We start from the raw sequence: 23,495 nt of genomic DNA, 5'->3' as shown, positions 1-23,495 counted from the left end.
GTGATGTCATCTTTTTACTTCATTCATTCCTTTAATGGCGCTCCATCGTTTATCTTGCTTTGTTAATCTGTGTCTATGTATGTTTGTGTGTGTGCAGCTTTTTATGTAGTTTTTCTGTATATTTATATATTTAATGAGCATTACCAGCATGAAATATGCCGTATACACAAAAAGATAAAGGCAGAAGCTCCTCTCAGTGTTAGGTAACAAATAAAACAAAACACACACCGAGTAAAAATACATCGAAAGTAAAAGCAAAAGAGAGAAAACTGGAAACTAATGAGGAATAATAAAACATAATAAAGTTCACAATGATTCAGTCATGTGACCGTTATGATTCATAATAATCTGACCTTGTTTTTAATTCATTTAAAACCAGGAAGCTTCTTTTTACCACTTCACTTATTTGAGTTGTTTACTTGTTGTTTCTTTTTCTTTTTATTGCTCATAAGTTTGATTTTGCTTGTTTTTAGCATCTTCACTAAATTGCCTATCTCCGTATAACCATGGTTCAGGAAACCGTCCACGGTTTAGTGCCCGTGGCGTCTGCTCTCCGTGAGTCACCTCTGCCTGCTCTCAGCAGGAAGAGAGTCCGGGGTTACAGGAATATTTCCCCGTCCCCGCTGCTCCGGGTCGTTTCTCGTGTCACAGTCGCAGAATTCCCCAAAACTCTGTGACTCAGAACATCGAGCCTCGTTTGAACTTTGGAGCGAATGCGCGCCGAACGTTTAAGGCTCAAATCTTTTTCTTTCTCTCTGTGCTCATTTTAGGCGCATTTTTAGTTGTTTTGTATGTTTGCGCGTTTGTTTTGCATCTACTTTTAGTCATTTTTACATCTTTTTGTAGTGGTTTTGTTTCTCTGTGGTCATTTTACATCTATTTTTAATCATTTTGTGTGTCTTTGTCATTATTTGTGTCTCTTTGTGGTTGTTTTGAATCTATTTTCAGTCATTTTTTTGTCTCTTTGTGGTTGTTTTGTTTTTTACAGCCACATTTTATGGGCCGTAATCCCTCCATGAGTGCATCCATATACAGTTAAAGTGAGTAGTATGAAGTATTTAACATATTTTTCACGTGAAAGAAGGTGACATTGAAGGTCGTTAGTGTGATGAAGCACTGAATGACGTGAAACTGTTCTTTTGTACAATGATTTCTTTAACAAAAGGGGAATAAAAACCCATAAAAATACAATAAACAACAACACAAAGCTTAAAGTCATCACCTAACCTTGATGCTGTTCCTGGTTTACGAGCCGTCTTTAAGCCCTCAGCCTCGTCACTGAAGAGAGAAACCTTCAAAGACGTTTGGAAATGGAAAACAACACAGTAAATGTGATTTTATAGTGGATGAGGAGTTTACGGCGTGCTGTTTGGCGTCTCACACGGCACCTGTTGACGCCTCGGCAGCGTGTCCTCAAAGGTTTAGCGAGGATGACGAGAACGGACACAAGAGAAGGGAGATGAACGTACAACAGCTCCGAGGGACGGAGTCTGCTTTCTTATATAGGGAGCTGTTTATATCACAACACACACACACACACACACACACACACACACACACACACACACACACACACACACACACACACACACACACACACACACACTCTCTCTCATTTCCTATATGAAGAAAGGGAGCTGGAATTCAGGAAGGGGGCCATTTTCCCCCGGAGCCCGTTTTCAGTACCAAGAGAATAGAGCACAGAGGGCGCGGTATAGAGTGTGTGTGTGTGTGTGTGTGTGTGTGTGTGTGTGTGTGTGTGTGTGTGTGTGTGTGTGTGTGTGTGTGTGTGTGTGTGTGTGTGTGTGTGTGTGTGTGTGTGTGTGTGTGTGTGTGTGTGTGTGTGTGTGTGTGTGTGTGTGTGTGTGTGTGTGTGTGTGTGTCAGTCAGTCACAGGAAGTGGGAACAATAAACGTTGGCCACATACGATGTACTGTATGTGTGTTTCTACACCGAGGGTCTTTGAATGTATCGAAGGAGCCGCCCCTTTGATACGTAGCGTCTCATTTCCTGGTTATTTAAACACAAACACAAAATAATTCTTCTGTCACTGGTGAAAATGAAAATCTTACAAAGTCAGTGAATGAAGGAAATGTTTTAAAAAACAGGTGAACACACTTTTTCACCTTTAAGTAAAAACATTAGAGAGGTCACAAAGCTTTGAAATGGGGAAAACATCTGTTAAAACAATAAAAACAACATCATCTCATCTCATCTCATCTTCAACCTCTTATCCGGGGTCGGGTCGCGGGGGCAGCAGCTCCAGCAGGGGACCCCAAACTTCCCTTTCCCGGGCCACATTAACCAGCTCTAACTGGGGGATCCTGAGGCGTTCCCAGGCCAGTGTGGAGATCTAATCTCTCCACCTGGTCCTGGGTCTTCCCCGAGGCCTCCTCCCAGCTGGACGTGCCTGGAACACCTCCCTAGGGAGGCGCCCAGGGTTCATCCTTACCAGATGATCCTGAACCACCTCAACTGGCTCCTTTCAACGCAAAGGAGCAGCGGCTCTACTCCGAGTTCCTCACGGATGCTGAACTTCTCCCCCTCTCTCTAAGGGAGACTCCAGCCCCCCTCCTGAGGAAACACATTCGGCCTCTTGTACCCGCGACCTTGTTCTTTGGGTCCTGACCCAGCTTTCATGACCACAAGTGAGGGTAGGAACCAGGACTGACCGGTGGATCCAGAGCTTTGCCTTCCTCAGCTCAGTTTCGTCACAACGGTGCGGTAGAGCGACTGCAGCTCCGCCCCCGCTGCTCCGATTCTCCGGCCAAACTCACGCTCCATCGTCCCCTCACTCGTGAACATGATCCCGAGGTACTTGAACTCCTTCACTTGGGGTCAGGACTCATTCCTAAAATGAAATGAACAATAAAAAGTCTGTTAATGCCAAAGACATGCACAAAAGACAAGACTTTCACCTGGAGGACCAGTGTTCACAGTGTTTGGTGTTCCAGTCACGTCCCGCAGCGTAGTGAGTTATATTTTCCTTGGGGCAGCATGGTGTTGTGGTGGTTAGCATTGTTGCCTCACAGCGAGAGGGTTCCTGGTTTGAATCCCAGCTGGGGCCCTTCTGTGTGGAGTCTGCATGTTCTCCCCGTGTCTGCGTGGGTTTTCTCCGGGTTCTCCGGTTTCCTCCCACAGTCCAAAGACGTGCAGGTGTTCGGTTCATTGATGACTCTAAATCACCCGTAGGTGTGAATGGTTGTCTGTCTCTGTTCGTCTCTATGTGTCCTGTGATAGACTGGCGTCCTGTCCAGGGTGGACCCCGCCTCACGCCCGATGTCAGCTGGGATCGGCTCCAGCCCCCCCACAACCCCGACAGGGACAAGAGGCTGAAGATGAATTATGAATGAATGAATGAATGTCTCTAGGGACGGCAGTGTCGCTCCGTTGGACACTTTGGTTCACTGGATGGATTGGCTGAAATTTTGCACAGATATTTATGATCCTCAGACAATGACTCTACCGACTTCGGTGCCCCCTTAATTGTTCTTCTAGTGCCACCATGAGGTTTATAGTTTCCTGATAAATGTCTCACATACTATTGGATGGATTGTCGTGACACCTTTACATGACTTCGAAGGTCCCCTAAATGTCTATCATTATTACGAAAATCGATGCACAGTCGCAAACAACTCGTTCGATATCTTACGAAATATGATGTTCTATCTATTCACCTATATGATATTATGTTTATCGATGTCAGCTGGGATCGTCTCCAGCCCCCCGTGACCCCGACAGGTTGAAGATGTAGAGGCCTGGCCCACAGTTGCCTCTCCAGTTCGTAGCTTGAAACTTGTTTTACAGTAACGTGGATTGACCGTCTTTTGTTCACATTCGTACCCACGTTTAATGTGCGTTTCTCTCTCTCTCTCTCTCCCTCCCTCTCTCTCTCTCTCTCTCTCTCTCTCTCTCTCTCTCTCTCTCTCTCTCTCTCTCTCTCTCCTCTCTCTCTCTCTCTCTCTCTCTCTCTCCAGGACCGGTTGTTCTTCGTGATGGAGTACGTAAACGGGGGCGACCTGATGTTTTTTCAGATTCAGCGGTCGAGGAAGTTCGACGAGGCGAGATCTCGTTTCTACGCCGCTGAGGTCACGTCCGCGCTGATGTTCCTGCACCGGCACGGAGTCATCTACAGGTAACCATGACAACAAACAGGTCACCATACAGCACACATGCATTCAGGCCTCTGAGGATTATTTTTGTATTAACGTGATTGGGATTTTTCCACGTTAAAGAAAATATTCTGCTGCACATTTGAGCTGACGCAGCAGTTTTAACTCTGCACCTTTGAATGGTTTGATTCACCATGAAGTAGGAACATTGTGCTTATTTGATTTGGGTGCTTCCAACTGAGACGTGCGTCTCCATTACAGGGCACATGAGAGACGTCCTGGAGGAAGAAAAAAAGATAATAAACATTGAGTGAAAGTCCCAGCATTAATGAAGAGATTATTGTAAACGTATAACCGAAGTGCACTTTTTCAGGACTTGAACTCATCTCTCTAGTCTTTGAAATACCGCGGCGTCTGAATGTGCTGTTTATTTGGCCTAAAACTTCCAGCTGAGTAATCTTTTATCCACAACAGTAAATGTTCTGTACATCTTGAATAAGAAGCTCTCACGGCTCTTGTGGATGTTTGAACCAGAAACAATCGACTCTCTCTTTTCCTTCTTGTGGTTTTCAAACGTGTCCTTTTGTGTCCTGGTCAGTGCTTCGGACAAGTACGAGGCAAGGAAACCATATGATAATAATATGAATAACTACATAATAGAGTTGGCGTTATGTATTTTGGCTCCGCTCCACGAGCATGAGAGAAAACGTGATTTCCATTGAGAAAGTCCTTCAGTCTCGTTGAAGACAAACTCTCCACTTCTGATAAACACTGATGCTCTTGCAGCATCTAAGCTAACCTCTGCAGCAGCAAGGGAAGAGTCAGAAGCAACAACATAGTTAGTGAAGAGTTTATCAAAAGAGTGTTTTAAAGACTTACCTACTGGCCCCTGTACCAGCTCCTCTCATAGTAAAGTCCATTACAGTGGATTACCAAAGTCAATCCTAAAGGAAGGAGCCCATTGATGCTTTGTTTTGTGTGTAGGGACTCTTGGGTCAGTGCGGCCTTCACCGCACTGACCCAAGCTAATCACTGTTAGCCACATACGCCTGTTAGCGACTCTCCTGGATTTCTCTGTTAATAGTTGTGGTTTATTTGATGTATATAATTGCCAAAAAAGACCCTGGGTCAGGACCGAAAGAACCAGGTCGCGGGTACAAGCGTGTGAAATGAGTTTCCTCAGGAGGGGGGCGGGAGTCTCCCTTAGAGAGAGGGGGAGAAGTTCAGCATCCGTGAGGAACTCGGAGTAGAGCCGCTGCTCCTTTGCGTTGAAAGGAGCCAGTTGAGGTGGTTCAGGATCATCTGGTAAGGATGAACCCTCGGCGCCTCCCTAGGGAGGTGTTCCAGGCACGTCCAGCTGGGAGGAGGCCTCCGGGAAGACCCAGGACCAGGTGGAGAGATTAGATCTCCACACTGGCCTGGGAACGCCTCAGGATCCCTCAGTTAGAACTGGTTAATGTGGCCCGGGAAAGGGAAGTTTGGGGTCCCCTGCTGGAGCTGCTGCCCCCGAGACCCGACCCCGGATAAGAGGCTGAAGATGAGATGAGATGAGATAATCAGTGAGTTTCTTATAAGACGCTGTGGAAGGAAAATCAAACATGTCCGCCGACTTTCTATTGAAAATACAGAGACATCAATGCAGGATTCAGGGCACCAAAGATATTGTATCTTCTACAGTTTGCTGATTTTCAGCGTTATGTAACCGCGGTTTTGGCAAAATGGATCAATCCATTCAGCCCTAGGTGTGGCTGAAGGAGAAAGAATGCCCCTAAAAAGTCAAAAAGCAGATATTTTGTATTTAAGGGGACAGAAAGGCAAGAAAAACAGAGTTTTGAGGGAAAGCTGATGAGCTGCAGTGATGTCAGGCGTCCGCGGAGAGCTCTCGCGTTACTGAAAAACAACTGTGTTCCTGGCAGATGAAATCTTTTCTTTAGTTATGAAACTCAAACTCGTCGACCCCGGTAGTGCTGCGTGTTCATCTATTATCTGTCTGTGCGGACTCCTCAGTCATAATATCATTGTCAACCAATAGCAAACACACAGCTGGTCCCACAAAAGCAGCACGCCGCTCGAATCATAACACCATTGTGACGAACGCAGGCTCGGTGCAGGTCCAGGCTGTTTGCTCCCAGGAATAACTCGGCGAGCTCTTCTTTCCGGTGTTTTCTCCTCACAAATCTGAGGGTTAGATTTGGTGTTTAGATTCTCTCGTCATGCGATGTGTGTGTGTGTGTGTGTGTGTGTGTGTGTGTGTGTGTGTGTGACTGTTGGTGTGATTCTGTTTGTTATCGTGTTTCCTGTTCACCTGTTTTGACCTCCCACCATCAAGATGTATTTACCAAACGATAACGGAAAGAATCTTCTGTCCCAGTAGATAAGTTCATAACTCCATAACCATATATGTACTGGATTTGACGGCCCATGTGGAGCGCCGCCAATCTCAGACTGTCTCCGGCTGTTAAGACGTGACGTAACGCCCTTCCAAAAGAATTTCCGGGTCCAAGCCCTGAGTTTTAAATAAACATTGCAATCGTCATTTTACTTCTTTCTTATGGATGAAAAAGACGTCTAACTGACCGAAGAGGTGATTGTAATTGTTCACATGTTCGGCCGTTGTTGTCTGTTTTGTTTCAACGGAGCGTTTGGACCCGGAAATCTTATTTTGAAAGGGTGTTACGTCAGACTGAACAGACTGATAGCTTGTGCCCGGTGAACGGAGGCTGAGTCCTTGCTGCAGCGGCCCCGGTTCGACTCTGATCCGCGGCCCTCTGCTGCGTCATGTCTTCCCCTCTCTCACGCCCCCCTTTCCTGTCTTGTGCTGTCAAGTAAAGGCAAACGTGCCAAAAACATCATTAAAAAAACACGGCAGGTGTTCGAGCCTCTGCGGTATGAGCGTGTTGGCTCTTCATTGTCCGTGTACCTGTGTGTTTATGCAAAGTCATGCATGTACAAAATGCTGGCATAAACACAGACACAGTGTCCCCAGAATGAGACAACAGACCGGGCAGTAATGGGACATGAATACTGTATTGTTGTGTGTTCAGAAATCAAAGGTCAGCTGAATGTGACAGAGGAAGACGGTACGTTCCTCTGGCACGCTGCATATTCGTCCTCGCTCCTGTGACAGTGGGGTTCCCACGGGTGCTTCAGGTTCCTCACACGGTGCAAACGCTGCACAGGAGAACATGTGAACAAACAAAAAAGAAAGGCCCGGACAGAAACTGGTACTGTTCTTACGCAACAGCTGCGAGTGGCGTTATCAGATCGCTGATCAGAATATTGACAGGTATGTTTCGTTTTGGCTTTCAGACACCATGAAATATGATCGAATCCGCTGACTCAAAACAAACAGCACAGACTGTCACACTGAGAACGCTTTATCCTCTTTAATCCAGCTGGTGGAAAGAAACTAAACTCCAGTGTTTTGCAATAATTATTTTGGCTTTAAAGGAGCAGTGTGTTAACCCGACTCCCCCAGATTTGTTCAGCAGATCCATCTGGGAACTCTGGTTTGGAGATCTTTTGGGAAGGGGCATAAGTACTGGTGGTGCTGATTGGATAAACCATCATACGGGCCGAATCAACATACGGGCCGAACCAACCGATCAGATCACAAAGCGTATGACGTGCTAACAGCGTTGAGGCAAAGCTCAGAACAAAAGAGTTCCCTTTGTGTTTAACGTGAATTTAGAGATAAAAGGCACAATTTCAGGAGCTCAGTCCATATTCAACAGAAGGATCCAGAGAACAAAGAGTTAGCTGGGCGAAAGTTGGCTGAATGGTTGGAGCAGCCGCCGCACGTAAAGAGGCTCAAAGTCCTCGAAGCAGCGGCCGCGGGTTGGACTCCGACCTTCGGCCCTTTGCCGCATGTCTCCCCCTCTCTCTCTCATCCAATTTCCTGTCTTTCTTGAAAAACTACCAAGAAAATAATCTTTAAACAAAAGAGTTGGTGAGCGGCTTGCTCCATAGCTGCTCATCTCATCCGTGGAAGCCTCCATGTTGTTTACACTCAACAGTTTCTTCTTGTTTCGTCACATCAAAACCAACGCTGATTGGTTCGGCCACTGCTCAAACTTCTTCAACTGAACGCTGAACAAAAGCATAATGTTCCAGTGAATTGCGATGAAGTGAAAACACGTTGTGGGCGGGTCAACGTCCTGAGACTTTAACACAGACAACACCCAAAAACAGGTTCACTTGATCTGTTTGAATGTCCACAGTTGCCGTGGATACACATTAATAAACCTCTATCATGACTGACAGGTGGCCGTGTAGCCCCGCCCTTAAGCATCCCCTGCTTTCTGGTCAGTTTGACTCTAAATGGACCGTCATTGACTAAATGAACACCATGCTGCACTGAAGAAGACTTGAAAATAGAGACTGAGACATAAACTCATTAGGGAAAATTTTTACTGAGATTTAGGCTCATTTCCTCATTGACTTCTATACAGTCACACTTCTTAAGGAGCCAGTGCAGTCGACCCTGCTGGACATTAGAGAGGATGCAGGTTTGGCTTCACTTTTCAGGCCTGGAAGCTCAGTTCATCCTGATAATACAGTCTGTGGTCTGGCTTTAAACCAATCACAGGCATCGTGGGCGTCGCTAAGCCCTGGATACAGCATCGTATATATACCTATATATATATATATATATATATATATAAAGTGGAGACAGAGGAAGAGAAGGAGAATGTGGCCGTAAATAGGTGACCAGCATAAAGCTTTACCCCGACAGTCTACTTCCATCCTGTCTCAGTTATTTTGGCGACATGATGTCACAGATCTCCAGTCCTGCTGGTGCCTGCTGGAGCAGGTCTCATTGTTACCACGATGTTAATCCTGAAGGGGGGTCACAACCACACACTTCCAACTGTGTGAATGGGTTTCTTTGGGTTGGCACTATTTAATCCAAAACAGTCATCACGGTTGAAGCCCAAAGGCTCGCAGCTGTATTGTTTTGTGTGTTGTTTTTTATTGGTTTTGGCCACAAAACCGTGTCTTAAAGTGAGACTCCACCCGAAGTCTGTCCCTGAGTCAAACAGGCCTCAGACTTGAAACGTACCTCTATCAGACCCCCAGCCTCTGTTTGTCCTGCAGTCTGCCAGGATTCAAGTCTCTTACAATGAAAAAATATGGAAAGGTCATAAAATCTCAACACCTGTCCGGAGCGCGCTTCCTCACGGTGGTTCCAGCTCGAGGATAAGCAGGTCAAAGCTAATGGATGGTTATGCAGATTGGCAGACGAGAAGCGGATCATGGAAATGAGTGTTTTAAGGCGTGACACTATGGGAAAACTCATGCACTGGTTAATCTGCGTCCATAACATCGTCTTCTCTCAGACTAAAGCATCCAAAATACACATTTGAAAGTTGACATCTGCCCTGAATGCTGATGAATAATGAAGCCGAGGCGGCCCACTTGCAGTGAGTTTGTGGGCTTCCGTTGCATTGTGGGAATTGTAGTTTTGGTGCGTGGAAAATACTAATCAAATATCATCCCGGGGGCCAAGGTAATTCATTACTCGGGCCTTGACTTTGACACCCATGCCTTAAAAGCTCCACTTCAGCAGCTCTTACGGACCGGACACTGTCCACTTTCATCCCTCTCTGTATTCTGAAGGTTTTGACACACACAGCCTCATTTATTCAACTTTTGATTCATAAAAACATCCCTTCATTAGAGGATTAATCGTTGCAGCTCTGTTCACTGCTTATGTTTGGTCAGTCGGGACAGTTTGGATGTGAACTCTACTGGTTGGTTGGAGTCGTACAACCACCAGCTGGACGTTCTAGTTTGGGAAACGCTTCCACGCGTCACTGACTTCGTCAATTTGAATGTTGTTCTCCACTCTATCATTATTTGTGTGTGTGTTTGACCTTGTGTGTGTTTGGAACATGTCCTCATACAGAAGAGAGGAAGGGAGGATGGAGGGAACGATGGGGGATGAGAGAGAGAGAGAGAGAGAGAGAGAGAGGTTAGCCGTCACAGTGCACAGGGGTTGCCGCTGAAGACGTAATGGAAAAATCACTCAAGATTAACATGAAGCACAGGAAATGCTCTCAATTGAGCCTGATTGCTGTGTGTGTGTGTGTGTGTGTGTGTGTGTGTGTGTGTGTGTGTGTGTGTGTGTGTGTGTGTGTGTGTGTGTGTGTGTGTGTGTGTGTGTGTGTGTGTGTGTGTGTGTGTGTGTGTGTGTGTGTGTGTGTGTGTGTGTGTGTGTGTGTGTGTGTGTGTGTGTGTGTGTGTGTGTGTGTGTGTGTGTGTGTGTGTGTGTGTGTGTGTGTGTGTGCGTGAGAGAACTCCTCTTGTTTATTGACAGGATTTCTCAAACAATATTAAAGTTTTTTTCAAAAAGACATACGAAACATATGAAGTAGAGATAATCCGACACGATGATTTATCGTCTTTCAATGGAATCAATATCAAGATCGACAGTAACAAGCTCATCAACTCAAATCTGAAATACCTGAGGGAATACCCCGTCTACTGGGGGCGCACCCTGGCTCACCTGGTAGAGGCTGCTCCCCGTATACAGAGGCCAAGTCCTCACTGCAGCGACACAGGTTTCAGTCCCACCTGTGGCCTTTTGCAGCATGACCCCCCCCCCCCCTCCAGCTCTCCCGACAAATAAAGGCAGAAAAAGCCGAGAGTAATCTTGAAAAACGTGCATCGGCCCAAATGGTCAGATATGGTGATGTACTGAGATTAAGTCCCTCTGCAGCAGTTTGGAAGAAAGGAAGACACATAAAGTGATATCAACAGAGCTCAACACTGACCCTTAAAAGTGGTTGCCAGGCAATAACAAACAAATATAATCGTAGGCCTTACTGGTCATTCAAATAAATAAACCAGACAATATATATAATGTATTTTATCTTATTTTACTGTTGTGGCTGTTTTTATTCCCTCAGTTTTTAGGTTCTTTACCTTTTATCTTATTTTACTGTTTAAGCCCCTCCGTTTTCCAGTGTTTCCTCCAGGGGGCCGAGCACACTGGGACTTGTCTCTGGTCCACCGATGGGGGTGCTGTCCCGTGGACGGCCCTGACCCGGGTGTCAGAGAGCTCTACACCGTGGTGTGGAGCCCCCCTTTCTGCCTGGGCTTGGGGGGGGGGGGGGGTCCCTGTGGTGGCGCCCCCTGTGGTCATGGACCGTGATTCCTCTCGGTATGCACGGCCCCCAAAGGTAGATTCTTCCTCACCTCAGATCTCAGTGCCCAGCCGCTAGTTTGTGTGTGTGTGTGTGTGTGTGTGTGTGTGTGTGTGTGTGTGTGTGTGTGTGTGTGTGTGTGTGTGTGTGTGTGTGTGTGTGTGTGTGTGTGTGTGTGTGTGTGTGTGTGTGTGTGTGTGTGTGTGTGTGTGTGTGTGTGTGTGTGTGTGTGTGTGTGTGTGTGTGTGTGTGTGTGTGTATGTGTGTGGGTGTGTGCGTGAGTGTGTATGTCTTTGTGTATCTCTGTGTGTATCTATGTGGGGGTGGGAGGTTTGCGTTCTCATGGTGATGCTTTAATGTTCATGTTCTGTTTTGTTTTTAGTTTTGTTTTGCTTTTATTGTCTGTGAGGCACTTTGTGTTACTGTAAAAAATATGAAAAGTGCCATTTAAATAAAGATTGACTGGATTTGATATTTTTGAATACGAATAATCACATAGATAAAAAGACCAGAACACATAAAATAGTAACAATAGTGAATATTCAAAGAATCAATGCGTGAAGAAAACTTAAAACCAAATAAAGAATATATCAAAAACAAAAGATATCAAAATGTTCCCTGCTGTGCAACATGGATTATTAGCTCCTTCTCATCCTGCAAACCACAAGAACACATCTCCACATAAATAAATATCATTCCATTAGTGCAGCTGAACACCTGCAGCCAGTTAATATTGAATTTCCCTGCAGAGCGGTGATGTGTAATACAAAGATTAGCGTCATCGGCCGTTTGAATTCAATCACAAATGCATTAAATTCATGTGCTGTTTGTCCGCCCTGCTGCAGGCGCGCAATTCAGATTTAATGTGCTCAGAGTCGCCTGGAGGTGAGATATGCAAACAGGCCGCCAGTCGCCACTTTAATTTGTCGTCAAGGGAGATTCAGAACAAGTGGTGCTCTTTCCCTGCCTCAACATGAGGCCGTCAGTGGGCCTTTCAGCGAGGCACAGCCCCCCCGCTGCTCACTAGGACAGAACTGGGGTTGTTTTGGGAAGCTAAGGGCGCACTCACACTGTCCTTCCGCACCGTGCCCCGTGCTTTAGGGTCCTTGTCCCCCCCTCCAGGCCCGTTTGTACTCACACTACCTGGGCCTCGGAGAATGCTTCTTGCTGCCTATACATCATCACGCCGTAACACGTCACACGCATTGATGACGTCATGGCGATGCGTGGCTTTGTTTCCAGATCTTTCCGTAGACCTCGGAGTTTTTGTGCGTCTTGTCGACTGTTTTTGAATCTTTTCATCGACCAAATCTGCAGTAAACACTCCACCTCCGCATCACACCAACGTGAACCTTTCACCGCCATTGTTTTAAATGTCGGCACATGGTCCCTCCTTCTATTTACTATGTCCCAACAGGCGCACATAAATGATGTCAGAACCGCCGTAGGCATCGCGCTCGTACACGTGCAAACGTGCTTTACAAAAGCCCACCTCTCTCAGACGGGCCGTGGACGGCCCGCTGTCCACAGTTATGCGCGGAGCGGTTGCACTCACACTGCTCAAACGCACTAGGCTTTAGCTGAAAAAATGCATTTGGCCCGGTACAGAAGGACAGTGTGAGTGCGCCCTAAGAGTGATGAAAGTTTAATGCGGTGTCCGCAAAAATCAAAGCAAACACGCTTCAGCAAACACAACCGCAGTTGAGAGAGTAAGAACGGCGGAGATGGATCAGTCAAGCCGACACACATCAACTTCTCAACTCGTGCTTTTGGCTTTTTATGAGCTCAAAAACCAGATTATTCACAACGACCTAAACATGAACCATTACTGTGAGTGAAAACTTGGTTCGGAGCCAACTGTCAAGCTCCGCTGCACCCATCATGTCCTTTTCCATTGGAGCTTGAGGCGACTCTGCATACCGGTTATAGTTCAACTTTGCACCAGATCCAGGTACCTGCGCAGCTGCAGCTGACTGCTCGCGTTAAATTCAGGTCGTGGTCGTAATCAATAGGAAACTCACTTGGTTAGGGGTGCAAAAAATACTACATATACCAGAGCTTCTGGTATTCTGTTTCCCGGTTTATGTGTTGAAACCCCTGTGCAGGGATAATTGGTTTGCCCGGGGGAGGGGCCAAAGGGTATTAAAAGGAAGCTCGGCTCACCTGAGGGGAGCATTTGGCTAAAGGGCAAGTGGGTCCTAATCGCTGCTGTCTTGTTGTACATAATCCTGCTACGTTTGCTTTGCCAAAATAAAAAAAATCAAGGCTGCACGGTGGTGTAGTGGTTAGCACTGTCGCCTCACAAGGGAGAAGGTACCAGATTCGCATCCCGGCTGGGGCCCTTCTGTGTGGAGTTTGCATGTTGTCCCCGTGTCTGCGTGGGTTTTCTCCGGGTTCTCCGGTTTCCTCCCACAGTCCAAAGACGTGCAGGTGTTGGGTTCATTGATGACTCTAAATCACCCGTAGGTGTGAATGGTTGTCTGTCTCTGTTCGTCTCTATGTGTCCTGTGATAGACTGGCGTCCTGTCCAGGGTGGACCCCGCCTCACGCCCGCTGTCAGCTGGGATCGGCTCCAGCCCCCCGCGACCCCGACCCCAGGATAAGCGGTTGAAGATGAATGAATGAATAAAAAAATCACCACAGTGAAGTTTGCCGACTGGGCCGTCATCTATCCATCGCAAAGTCCGAACCCCGACAGTCCCCACCAAGAACACAGCCGGACAGGTCCATTGTGCAAGTGTTTGTTGTTGGGTGGCGACCTTTAGTGGCTGTAGTTTAACATCAGAATCAGAATCAGAAATACTTTAATAATATATATATATATATATATATATATATATATATATATATATATATGGAGATGCTGCATTGGTTGCTGTTGTTCATTGGCGTGATATGTCAACACGGCTGCCATATCCGGCGTTAAGTCTGACGTAACCCTTTCAAAATACGATTTCCGGGTCCAAACGCTCCTTTGAAACAAAACAGACACAATGGCGGAACGAGAACAATTACGATCACCTGTTTCATCAGTTAGACTCTTTTTCATCCATAAGAAAGACGTCAAATGACATTTACATTGTTTTTTAAAAACTCAGATCTGTTCAAACACCGGGGAGCACGGCACTGCGGCGTTGGAGAAATACGAGGACCGGAATGGCTTGGACCCGGAAAACAGATTTTGAAAGGGCGTTACGTCAGCCTGAGCAATGCATGATGGGATAAAAACCTTTTCAACAGCAAATCACAGCAGCTCCCAAACTGGATTGTTGAGCCGCCTCTTTTTTTTTATTTTGTGGGGGGGACTTGCTAAAACAGGACAGTTGCATAAGCTCTTGAGTACAGAGACACACACATACACACACACACACACACACACACACACACACACACACACAAACACACTCTATCAGGGCGGCTGTGTTTTTGAAAACACCTCAGGGCTGAATGGCTGCGTTGGCTACATCGAGGAGATGTTGACATTTTTGTGGCGATCAACCATCAAACCCAGAGTGGCTGTATTCATGACCAACCCTGTCATCTCTCAACACTGCTTCTGTTATCTCTCACACTCTCCAACCCCCCCTCCGCCTCCCCTCAATCCATCTTCTTAACTTTCTCTCTTTTTTCCCAGGTCTGTTCCACTCTCTCTTCCCCTCCACATCTTAAAATAAAGAAAACAAAGACCTGTGGGACTGGAAAAAACACTGTAAACTCCATCTTTTCTCAGTTGTGGTCTTTTATGAGGAGCATTTATTGCACAAGAGCACAAGAGATGTCATTGAAATGAACTCAAACTCAACTACTTTGACCCCTTTATTGAAAGCTCTTGTGCGTGTGTTTACTTGTGCGATATCGTACGATGTCTAACGACGTCTCGATAATGTCATTCTTACGGTGTGCATTGTGTAATCCTTCCTTTTGCCTGTGCAACCCTTGCGTCTCTGCAGAGATTTGAAGTTGGACAACATACTGTTGGACGCGGAGGGTCACTGTAAGCTGGCCGATTTTGGGATGTGCAAGGAGGGTATCCTCAGCGGAGTCACCACCACCACCTTCTGTGGGACGCCAGATTACATCGCACCTGAGGTGAACGCAGACACACAACGTTGACAGCCACTTTTATTCGTCCATGTTTGACTGTTTGCTGATGATACTCGGTTTTTCATTGCTAAAGTTGATGCATGTACATCGTACCGTTTGATTCATGATTCTGTTTTTTTGAAGTCTCTTCTTTTCTGATGTGTCATTAGATCCTTCAGGAGCTGGATTACGGCCCGTCAGTGGACTGGTGGGCTCTGGGGGTGCTGATGTACGAGATGATGGCGGGCCAGCCACCGTTTGAAGCCGACAACGAAGATGACCTGTTTGAGTCCATCCTCCACGACGACGTCCTCTACCCCGTCTGGCTCAGCAAGGAGGCTGTGTCCATTCTGAAAGCGGTCAGTCTCATTAGCTGCTCTTTGAAACATTTTGCACTGGGAGCACTTTTTATCCTCTTCCTAGTCCACTTAGTTGTCGACCACCAAGACACACTGAGATCCGATCACTCAAACCACTTGTTGAGGTGGTCTGAGATGCACTTGACCACATATCTTTTGTAGTATAAATGCTAATTACAATGTTTGCAAATTAAGAAATTGTTAATGTATAAAAAAAATAGAGGCGTGTCCTCTTGAGTGACAGCTAGCCTCTGGCCCTCACTTCTCCTCGGAGGTAAACGTCAGCCAGATGGACGTACGCCCCTCCCCGCAGCGTCACATACATGCCCTTTTATTGTAAGAGGAAATGAGGCGGAGTCTACTGTGTTAGGGTAGGGAGAAACCTAAAACATACAGGACAGTGGCTCTGCAGGACCGGAGTTGCCCACCCTTGCTCTACAACACACTCAAAAATGGAAACCTCCCTTAAGCACAATGTTCCCGAAGCTTCTAGTTGTTTTTCTGTTTGTTTTCTTTCCGCTTTCCACAAAACGTCTTAGCTTTGTTATGAGCATTGAAAGTTGCACATTATGAAGCATTCAAAAATATCCATGGACCATTCCACAGAGAGCTCGTCGATGTGTTTCCATTCAAACAGTGTTTCGTTGGTGTGTCTTTCCTTTTGTCAGCTGTTCTCTGCTCGTCGTATTGTCTTTCTCTCAGTTTTGCGTTTGTCTCGCTCTCTCTCTCTGTCACGTGTGAGGACGCAGATTTTTTTTTCCTCACATGTCGCGCCGTGTTTCCACCACTAGAAGAACATTGGATCATTTCCTGTGTGGTGCGGAAGTTTGTTAATGTTTTAATCCATTACTGTTTTTTCTGTGTGTGTGTGTGTGTGTGTGTGTGTGTGTGTGTGTGTGTGTGTGTGTGTGTGTGTGTGTGTGTGTGTGTGTGTGTGTGTGTGTGTGTGTGTGTGTGTGTGTGTGTGTGTGTGTGTGTGTGTGTGTGTGTGTGTGTGTGTGTGTGTGTGTGTGTGTGTGTGTGTGTGTGTGTGTGTGTGTGTGCGTGCGTGCGTGCGTGTGCGTGTGTGTGTGTGAGAGACTATAATGCCACTTGTCCCTCGGTTTATTTGTTCGTGCAGTTTTTCCATCACAAGCCTTTGCGTTTACCTTGGCCCTTATAACTGCAAAGCCTTGTGGGAAAGTCTGTGTGTTTATGTTGGAGCGCGTCTTGGACTCTGACCGGTCCAGTCTGACCAGCAGCGCTCTGGGCTGTGATTGGCCGTGTCGTCCAGCTGAAGGACTCGAGGTCACATGATAAACTCTCTCAGCTCAGTCGACCACTCAGCCAGCTTTCAAGTGTTTGAGAAAATCCAGAAGACGGAGGCGTTTTAAAGAGACTCCATTGTGTTCAGTTCTCAACTACTGTACTTTTTATACGGTTAAGGTAGAGATCCTTCTGAGACACAGAATTTCCTATTTTTCAACCAAAGTCTTTGTGATAAGGAGCAAGATTCTCATTTATACCAAATGATTATTGTGATTAATGAAGCTTTCACTAGAGAAGAAGAAGAAGAAGAAGAAGAAGAAGAAGAAGAAGAAGAAGAAGAAGAAGAAGAAGAAGAAGAAGAAGAAGAAGAAGAAGAAGAAGAAGAAGAAGAAGAAGAAGAAGAAGAAGAAGAAGAAGAAGAAGAAGAAGAAGAAGAAGAAGAAGAAGAAGAAGAAGAAGAAGAAGAAGAAGAAGAAGAAGAAGAAGAATTACTTTATTATTTTCAATTTTTTCACTCTGCCATTATACAGGTTACACACACACAGGCCCGAAATACACACACATGCGCAAACACACACACACACGCACGCACACACACACACACACACACACACACACACACACAGGACCTATATACATGCAATTAATGGAGAGATGTCAGAGCGAGGGGGCTGCCAATGGACCGGCGCCCCGAGCAGTTGGGGGTTCAGTGCCTTGCTCATCACCTCTCCAGCAACCAGTCCACACTCCTTTCATGGTCCACACAGGGATTCGAACCGGCGCCTTACAGTTCCCAGCTGAGCTCATGGACTGAGCTACTGCCACCCCAATTACTAGATAGATTAGATTATTATTAGAAGAAGAAGAAGAAGAAAAAGAAGAAGAAGAAGAAGAAGAAGAAGAATTATTTCATTATTTTTTCACTCTGTTATTATTCAGGTTACACACACGCACACAGGCCCGAAATACACACACATGCACAAACAGGACCTATATACATGCAATTAATGGAGAGATGTGAGAGCGAGGGGGCTACCAATGGAACAGCTCCCCGAGCAGTTGGGGGTTCAATGCCTTACTCTCCAGCCACAGGGACTCGAATCGGCGACCCTACGGTTCCCAGACGGTTCACCTATGGACTGAGCTACTGCCACCTCAATTACTAGATAGATTTTAGGTGCTAGAAGTATTTCTAACTGCAGTTTTCCAGCTTGGGATCATTAAAGTATTTATATTCTCTTCTCTTAAATGATCGCTGGTCTCACTGCGAGCCAGTGTCTGTAGAGTTCTGCATGGGCCCAAAACTGTACTGGGCTCATAATGTCTGGACCTGCATCTGTAAGACTGAACCGAGTGGTCCGGCTAGATTTGATCGTTGTATCTTTTCACACCGGCCTCGTTTGGTTCTAACTTTCTAAGTTTTCAGTTTGATCCAAACTGAAGTGACAGGTGTAAAACCTTCCCCAGACCAAAGAGCCGAACCCTGGTCAGGCGTAAAGAGGCGCTCTGGGTGCTGATCGAAGTGAACCGTGACCCGGTTTGTTTCCAGTGTGAAAAGCTTGTTCGGATGGTTCGGACTTGACTGTCTGGCACGGGCAAACGACAGCAACGCAGTAATTCTCGTTCTCTCTGTCCCTCCATCTCTTCGTCGTTTCCTGCCGTCACTCCTCAGTTCATGACTAAGAGTCCTAACAAGCGTCTGGGCTGTGTGGCGGCCCACGGTCTGGAGGAGGCCATCAAGCTCCACGTGTTCTTCAGAGAGATCGACTGGACGCTGCTGGAGCAGAGGAAGACCCGTCCACCGTTCAAACCCTCGCATCGTGAGTTCACACACACACGCACACACACACACACACACAACACACACACACACCGGATAACTGTGAAAGTGTGTCCTGTTTGCCGGGGAAGATGCTAACATGTTACGTTATAACTGTAAGATCAGATACACACCGCTGCAGGATAACACTGATCACCGTGATAGTTTTGCTCTCTATAATCCTGATTTTATGACATTTTCACACCGTGTCATCTCTGACTGACACCTCCACGTCCTCCAGCTGAAGGATATTCCTCTGAAACCTCTCCTCTCGTTCCTTCCTCTTCCAGAAAACCAAAAGGGATGTGAACAACTTTGACCAGGACTTCACGCGCGAGGAACCAAATCTGACGCCAGTGGAAGACAACATCATCAAGCAGATCAACCAGGATGAGTTCAAAGGATTCTCCTACTTCGGAGACGAGACTGTGGCCTAAACGCGCACACTGACGCAATTAACAACACACACCGCACCTAGAACATCCAAGCAGAGATATAGTATTTAAAGAAACCCGCCCTCTGGACTGAAACCTCCTGAACTTTTCCAGATTCTGAGCACTCCAGGGATTACTCTAGATCGTCTGTATCGCTCTCTCTTTGTGGTTTCTGTGCTCTCGTTGTTCCTCCATTTGTGAAAATCCCATCAAACTGTTCTCTCCAGCTGCATGTGAGTGTGTGTGTGCGTGCGTGCGTGTGTGCATGTGTGTGTGTGTGTCTGTGTGTGTGTGTGTGTGTCTGTGTTTGTGTGTGCGTGCGTGCGTGTGTATGTGTCTGTGTGTGCGTGCGCGTGCGTGTGTCTGTGTGTTTCTGTGTGTGTGTCTGTGTGTGCGTGCATGTGTGCGTGCGTATGTCTGTCTGTGTGTGTGTTTGCGTGCGTGCATGCATGTGTTTGTGTGTGTGTGTGTGTGTGTGTGTGCGTGTGTGTGTGCGTGTGTGTGTGCGTGTGCGTGTGTCTGTGTGTCCATGTGCGTGTGTGTGTGTGTGTGTATCATGGACCTGCAGCCTCTGACTCCACTAAACAAACCCTCATGATTCCACATGTAAGTGGCGACTGAATGTGTTCAACTGAATGTATTTGCTCCGTGCGTTTATTTTTTATTTGTTTTCACTGCATCGTCTTGTTCTCGCTGACAAGTTAGAAGTCTTTCAGTTCCACGTGACGCTCACAAACACTTCAGACCCTCCTTGTCCTCGTCTTTGTGCGGCCCGAACATGGAGCTCAGACACGCTGGCGCCCAGACGTGTCCATCCATGTCGCGGGTCGGGTTCAGGACTTTAGAGAGAACTGAAAAGCATCGAAGCGTCTTTGAGAAAGCTCCATGTGCAATACTGAGATTTCTGTTTTCTCTCTTTCTCTCTCTTTCTCTCTCTCCAGCCTCTTCCAAAAACAGGTACACAGAAGACTGGGTCGTTTTAGGGCACGTGAAAGTGTTTCACACGTATTTCCTGAGTGCGAGGAGCTCGGACAGGAGCTGTATTAGACTCAGCAGCTGTAGGAGGCTCCCAGGCTGCGTTCAGGGCCTTTAAAGGGGTCTCTGGTGTTCTGATCACAGGTGGACAGCTTCAGACTGCCCTGACGTCATCCACTGTCCATGTGCAGCCCAAAGAAAGTCAGATATTCCATATTCCTATTATCGTTTTTCATCCTGAAGACTTGACTGAACAGAAGGCAGGTGACCTGGAAGTTGGTCACAACATTTACTTGTTTTTAGATCGATGGATCTACAGTTTCTATCTTCTTGACTTTTATTTTGGAAATATTTGCTTTCACTGTCGGGTCACCTGACTTCTGTTCCTTCATTTTGTTCTTCTGACGGTATAAACGTAAACTCTAAACGTATAACAACAAAAGAAACGATCGAAAAACAAAACTCCCTTACTCATCTTCAACCTCTTCGCGGGGGCAGCAGCTCCAGCAGGGGACCCCAAACTTCCCTTTCCCGGGCCACATTAACCAGCTCTAACTGGGGGATCCTGAGGCGTTCCCAGGCCAGTGTGGAGATCTAATCTCTCCACCTGGTCCTGGGTCATCCCCGAGAACTCCTCCCAGCTGGACGTGCCTGGAACATCTCCCTAGGGAGGCGCCCAGGGTTCAACCTTACCAGATGATCCTGAACCACCTCAACTGGCTCCTTTCACGCAAAGGAGCAGCGCTCTACTCCGAGTTCCTCACGGATGCTGAACTTCTCCCCCTCTCTCTAAGGGAGACTCCAGCCCCCCTCCTGAGGAAAAACATTCAGACGCTTGTACCCGCGACCTGGTTCTTTGGGTCCTGACCCAGCTTTCATGACCACAGGTGAGGGTCGGAACCAGGACTGAGCGGTAGATCCAGAGCTTTGCCTTCCTCAGCTCTCTTTTCATCACGGTGCGGTAGAGCGACTGCAGCTCCGCCCCCGCTGCTCCAAACGGGCCGTGGACGGCAAGCGTACCCCGCCTAGACGCGGTACGGTTACACTCACACTGGTCAAAGGAACCAGACTTTACCCGTGGAACCTGTTTGGGCACGGTACAGATGGACAGTGTGAATGCGCCCTTAGATAACGTGTCCCATACCCGCCTCCAAATGCGGTCTAAGCGATCCAGTCTCTATGCATCTGTCCACTTGGGATTGGGTGTGAACACACACACACACACACACACACACACACACACACACACACACGTTAATAGCAGTGTACAGTAGATTTAAAAACAAACATCTTCCAAAGCGTCGTGTTTCTTGTGTCCGTCGTCTCTCTTCTCTCTCCGTGCGTTTCCTGTTGCATCTCGTTCTCGTCTGTAATTTTTTTTATTCCGCTGCGGCGCAAAAAGGAGGTTCTCTCCCAGACGCTCTCCACGCTAAATGCTAAATGCTAAATGCTAAATGCCAAATGCTATTTTCCAAATGTTCCGCCCACAATCCTTTCAGTTTATCGTTCGCTTCAGATGAAACAGAAAACCATGAGTGAAGTTCCTTTTCGTGCGGTTTCGGGTTCATCCAGGTTGAACTCACAGAGTCGGAGGGTTGACGTTAAACAATGGAAACAGTGTTACGCTTTTACTGACAGTACCAACATTCATCTTCCTCGGGTCATATGCAGAATGTTACTGTTATGTACATGTTGTGTTGTTGTTGTTGTTGTGTTGCAGTCCCTGTATCTGTGAAGCTTTCTTCTGTACATTCTGTCCTCTGAACTGTTTTTTCATGCCCTTCACTCGCGCTGATGTCGATAGTCTTTCCTTTACGCTGCGTGCCAAATGTACTGTATTTCAAAAGGTTGTGAAGGTGTATTTTAATTTTTGAAACCAATTAAATGTCATGATGTCAGAAAGAAGTCATGTGTGCAGAAATGAACCCCAGTTATCTTTTCCATCTCAAGCGTTTCAGGACTTTATCTTCCAGTCTGTGAGAAATGTGGTGTGACCTGCTCTTTAACGCTCCACCGTAGCTCTGACGCAGCACGTCTACTTCGGTTTCTGTTGTTACCAAACATATATAACGTCCTTTATTCCAGATCGGTCCAAATATGGAAACACTGCTGTGGTTCTCTGCCACAGTCGTGTTTTACATTTAAACTTCATACCTGACAGTGAGCTGCAGCACAGACATCAATCAATCAATCAAACTTTATTCATCCCTGAGGGGAAATTATTTAACAAAAGAGGGTATGAGTGGTTACATCACATGAGGGTGTGTGTGGGTGTGTGTGTAAGTGTGTGTGTGTGTGTGTGTGTGGGGGGGGGGGGGGGGGGGGGGGTTCACAGTGTCAGTATGAGATTACCAAACAGGTGCAAGAAGAATGTGTGAGAGTGTAGAAATACTCCGTCAGAAGTAAAAGTCTTGCACACATTCATTTTTACTTTACTATCATCATTCATTCACTCATTCATCTTCAACCTCTTGTTCCTGTCTGGGTCTCGGGGGGGCTGGAGCCAATCTGAGGCGGGGTCCACCCTGGACAGGACGCCAGTCTATCACAGGACACATAGAGACGAACAGAGACGGACAACCATTCACACCTACGGGTGATTTAGAGTCATCAATGAACCGAACACTTGCACGTCTTTGGACTGTGGGAGGAAACCGGAGAACCCGGAGAAGACCCACGCAGACACGGGGACAACATGCTAACTCCACACAGAAGGGCCCCAGCCGGGATTAGAACCAGCAACCCTCTCTCTGTGAGGCGACAGTGCTTGTTATGATCTCAGATGGATAAGCCTTTATAAATGACCCTTTATATAATTAACGGTTATTGGAACTCCTATGAGGTGGAGGGGTTCATATATTTAAAGTCCGACTTCTGTACATCAGCCCTCATCGAATACCTCTTGGATTTAACCAGACCGAGGTAAGGAGCCTCAAACAAGATGACCACAAAGAGACAAAAGGTAAACACAAAGAGACACAAAATGACCACAAAGAGACAAAAGATGACCACAAAGAGACAAAAAATGACCACAAACAGACAAAAAATGACCACAAAGAGACAAAAAATGACCATAAAGACACAAAAAATGACCACAAAGAGACAAAAATAAACACAAAGAGACAAAAAATGACCATAAAGACACAAAAAATGACCACAAAGAGACAAAAATAAACACAAAGAGACAAAAAATGACCATAAAGACACAAAAAATGACCACAAAGAGACAAAAATAAACACAAAGAGACAGAAAATGAACACAGAGACACAAAACAGTTACAAATAGACAAAACTACAAAAACTTTATAACAACTACA

At 46.5% G+C, this 23,495-nt stretch overlaps 1 protein-coding gene across 1 annotated transcript in view; it reads left to right on the top strand.

Moving 5' to 3' along the window:
• Positions 1 to 20,946, top strand: part of LOC310953478 (protein kinase C epsilon type-like) — a 73,152-nt gene extending 52,206 nt beyond the window's left edge. Inside the window, 6 exon segments of the mRNA XM_083922525.1 lie at positions 3,978 to 4,135; positions 15,211 to 15,349; positions 15,514 to 15,702; positions 18,623 to 18,760; positions 18,762 to 18,770; positions 19,060 to 20,946. Coding sequence (XP_083778651.1) covers positions 3,978 to 4,135; positions 15,211 to 15,349; positions 15,514 to 15,702; positions 18,623 to 18,760; positions 18,762 to 18,770; positions 19,060 to 19,206 — 780 coding nt within the window. The 3' untranslated portion in view covers positions 19,207 to 20,946.
• Positions 20,947 to 23,495: the final 2,549 nt, after the last annotated feature.

This window comes from Echiichthys vipera, assembly GCF_963691815.1.
Source record: "Echiichthys vipera genome assembly, chromosome: 11".
In the NCBI taxonomy this organism is placed as follows: domain Eukaryota; kingdom Metazoa; phylum Chordata; class Actinopteri; order Perciformes; family Trachinidae; genus Echiichthys; species Echiichthys vipera.
Note: the sequence above shows the minus strand (reverse complement) of the source record. Positions and strands in the feature narration are given on the sequence as shown.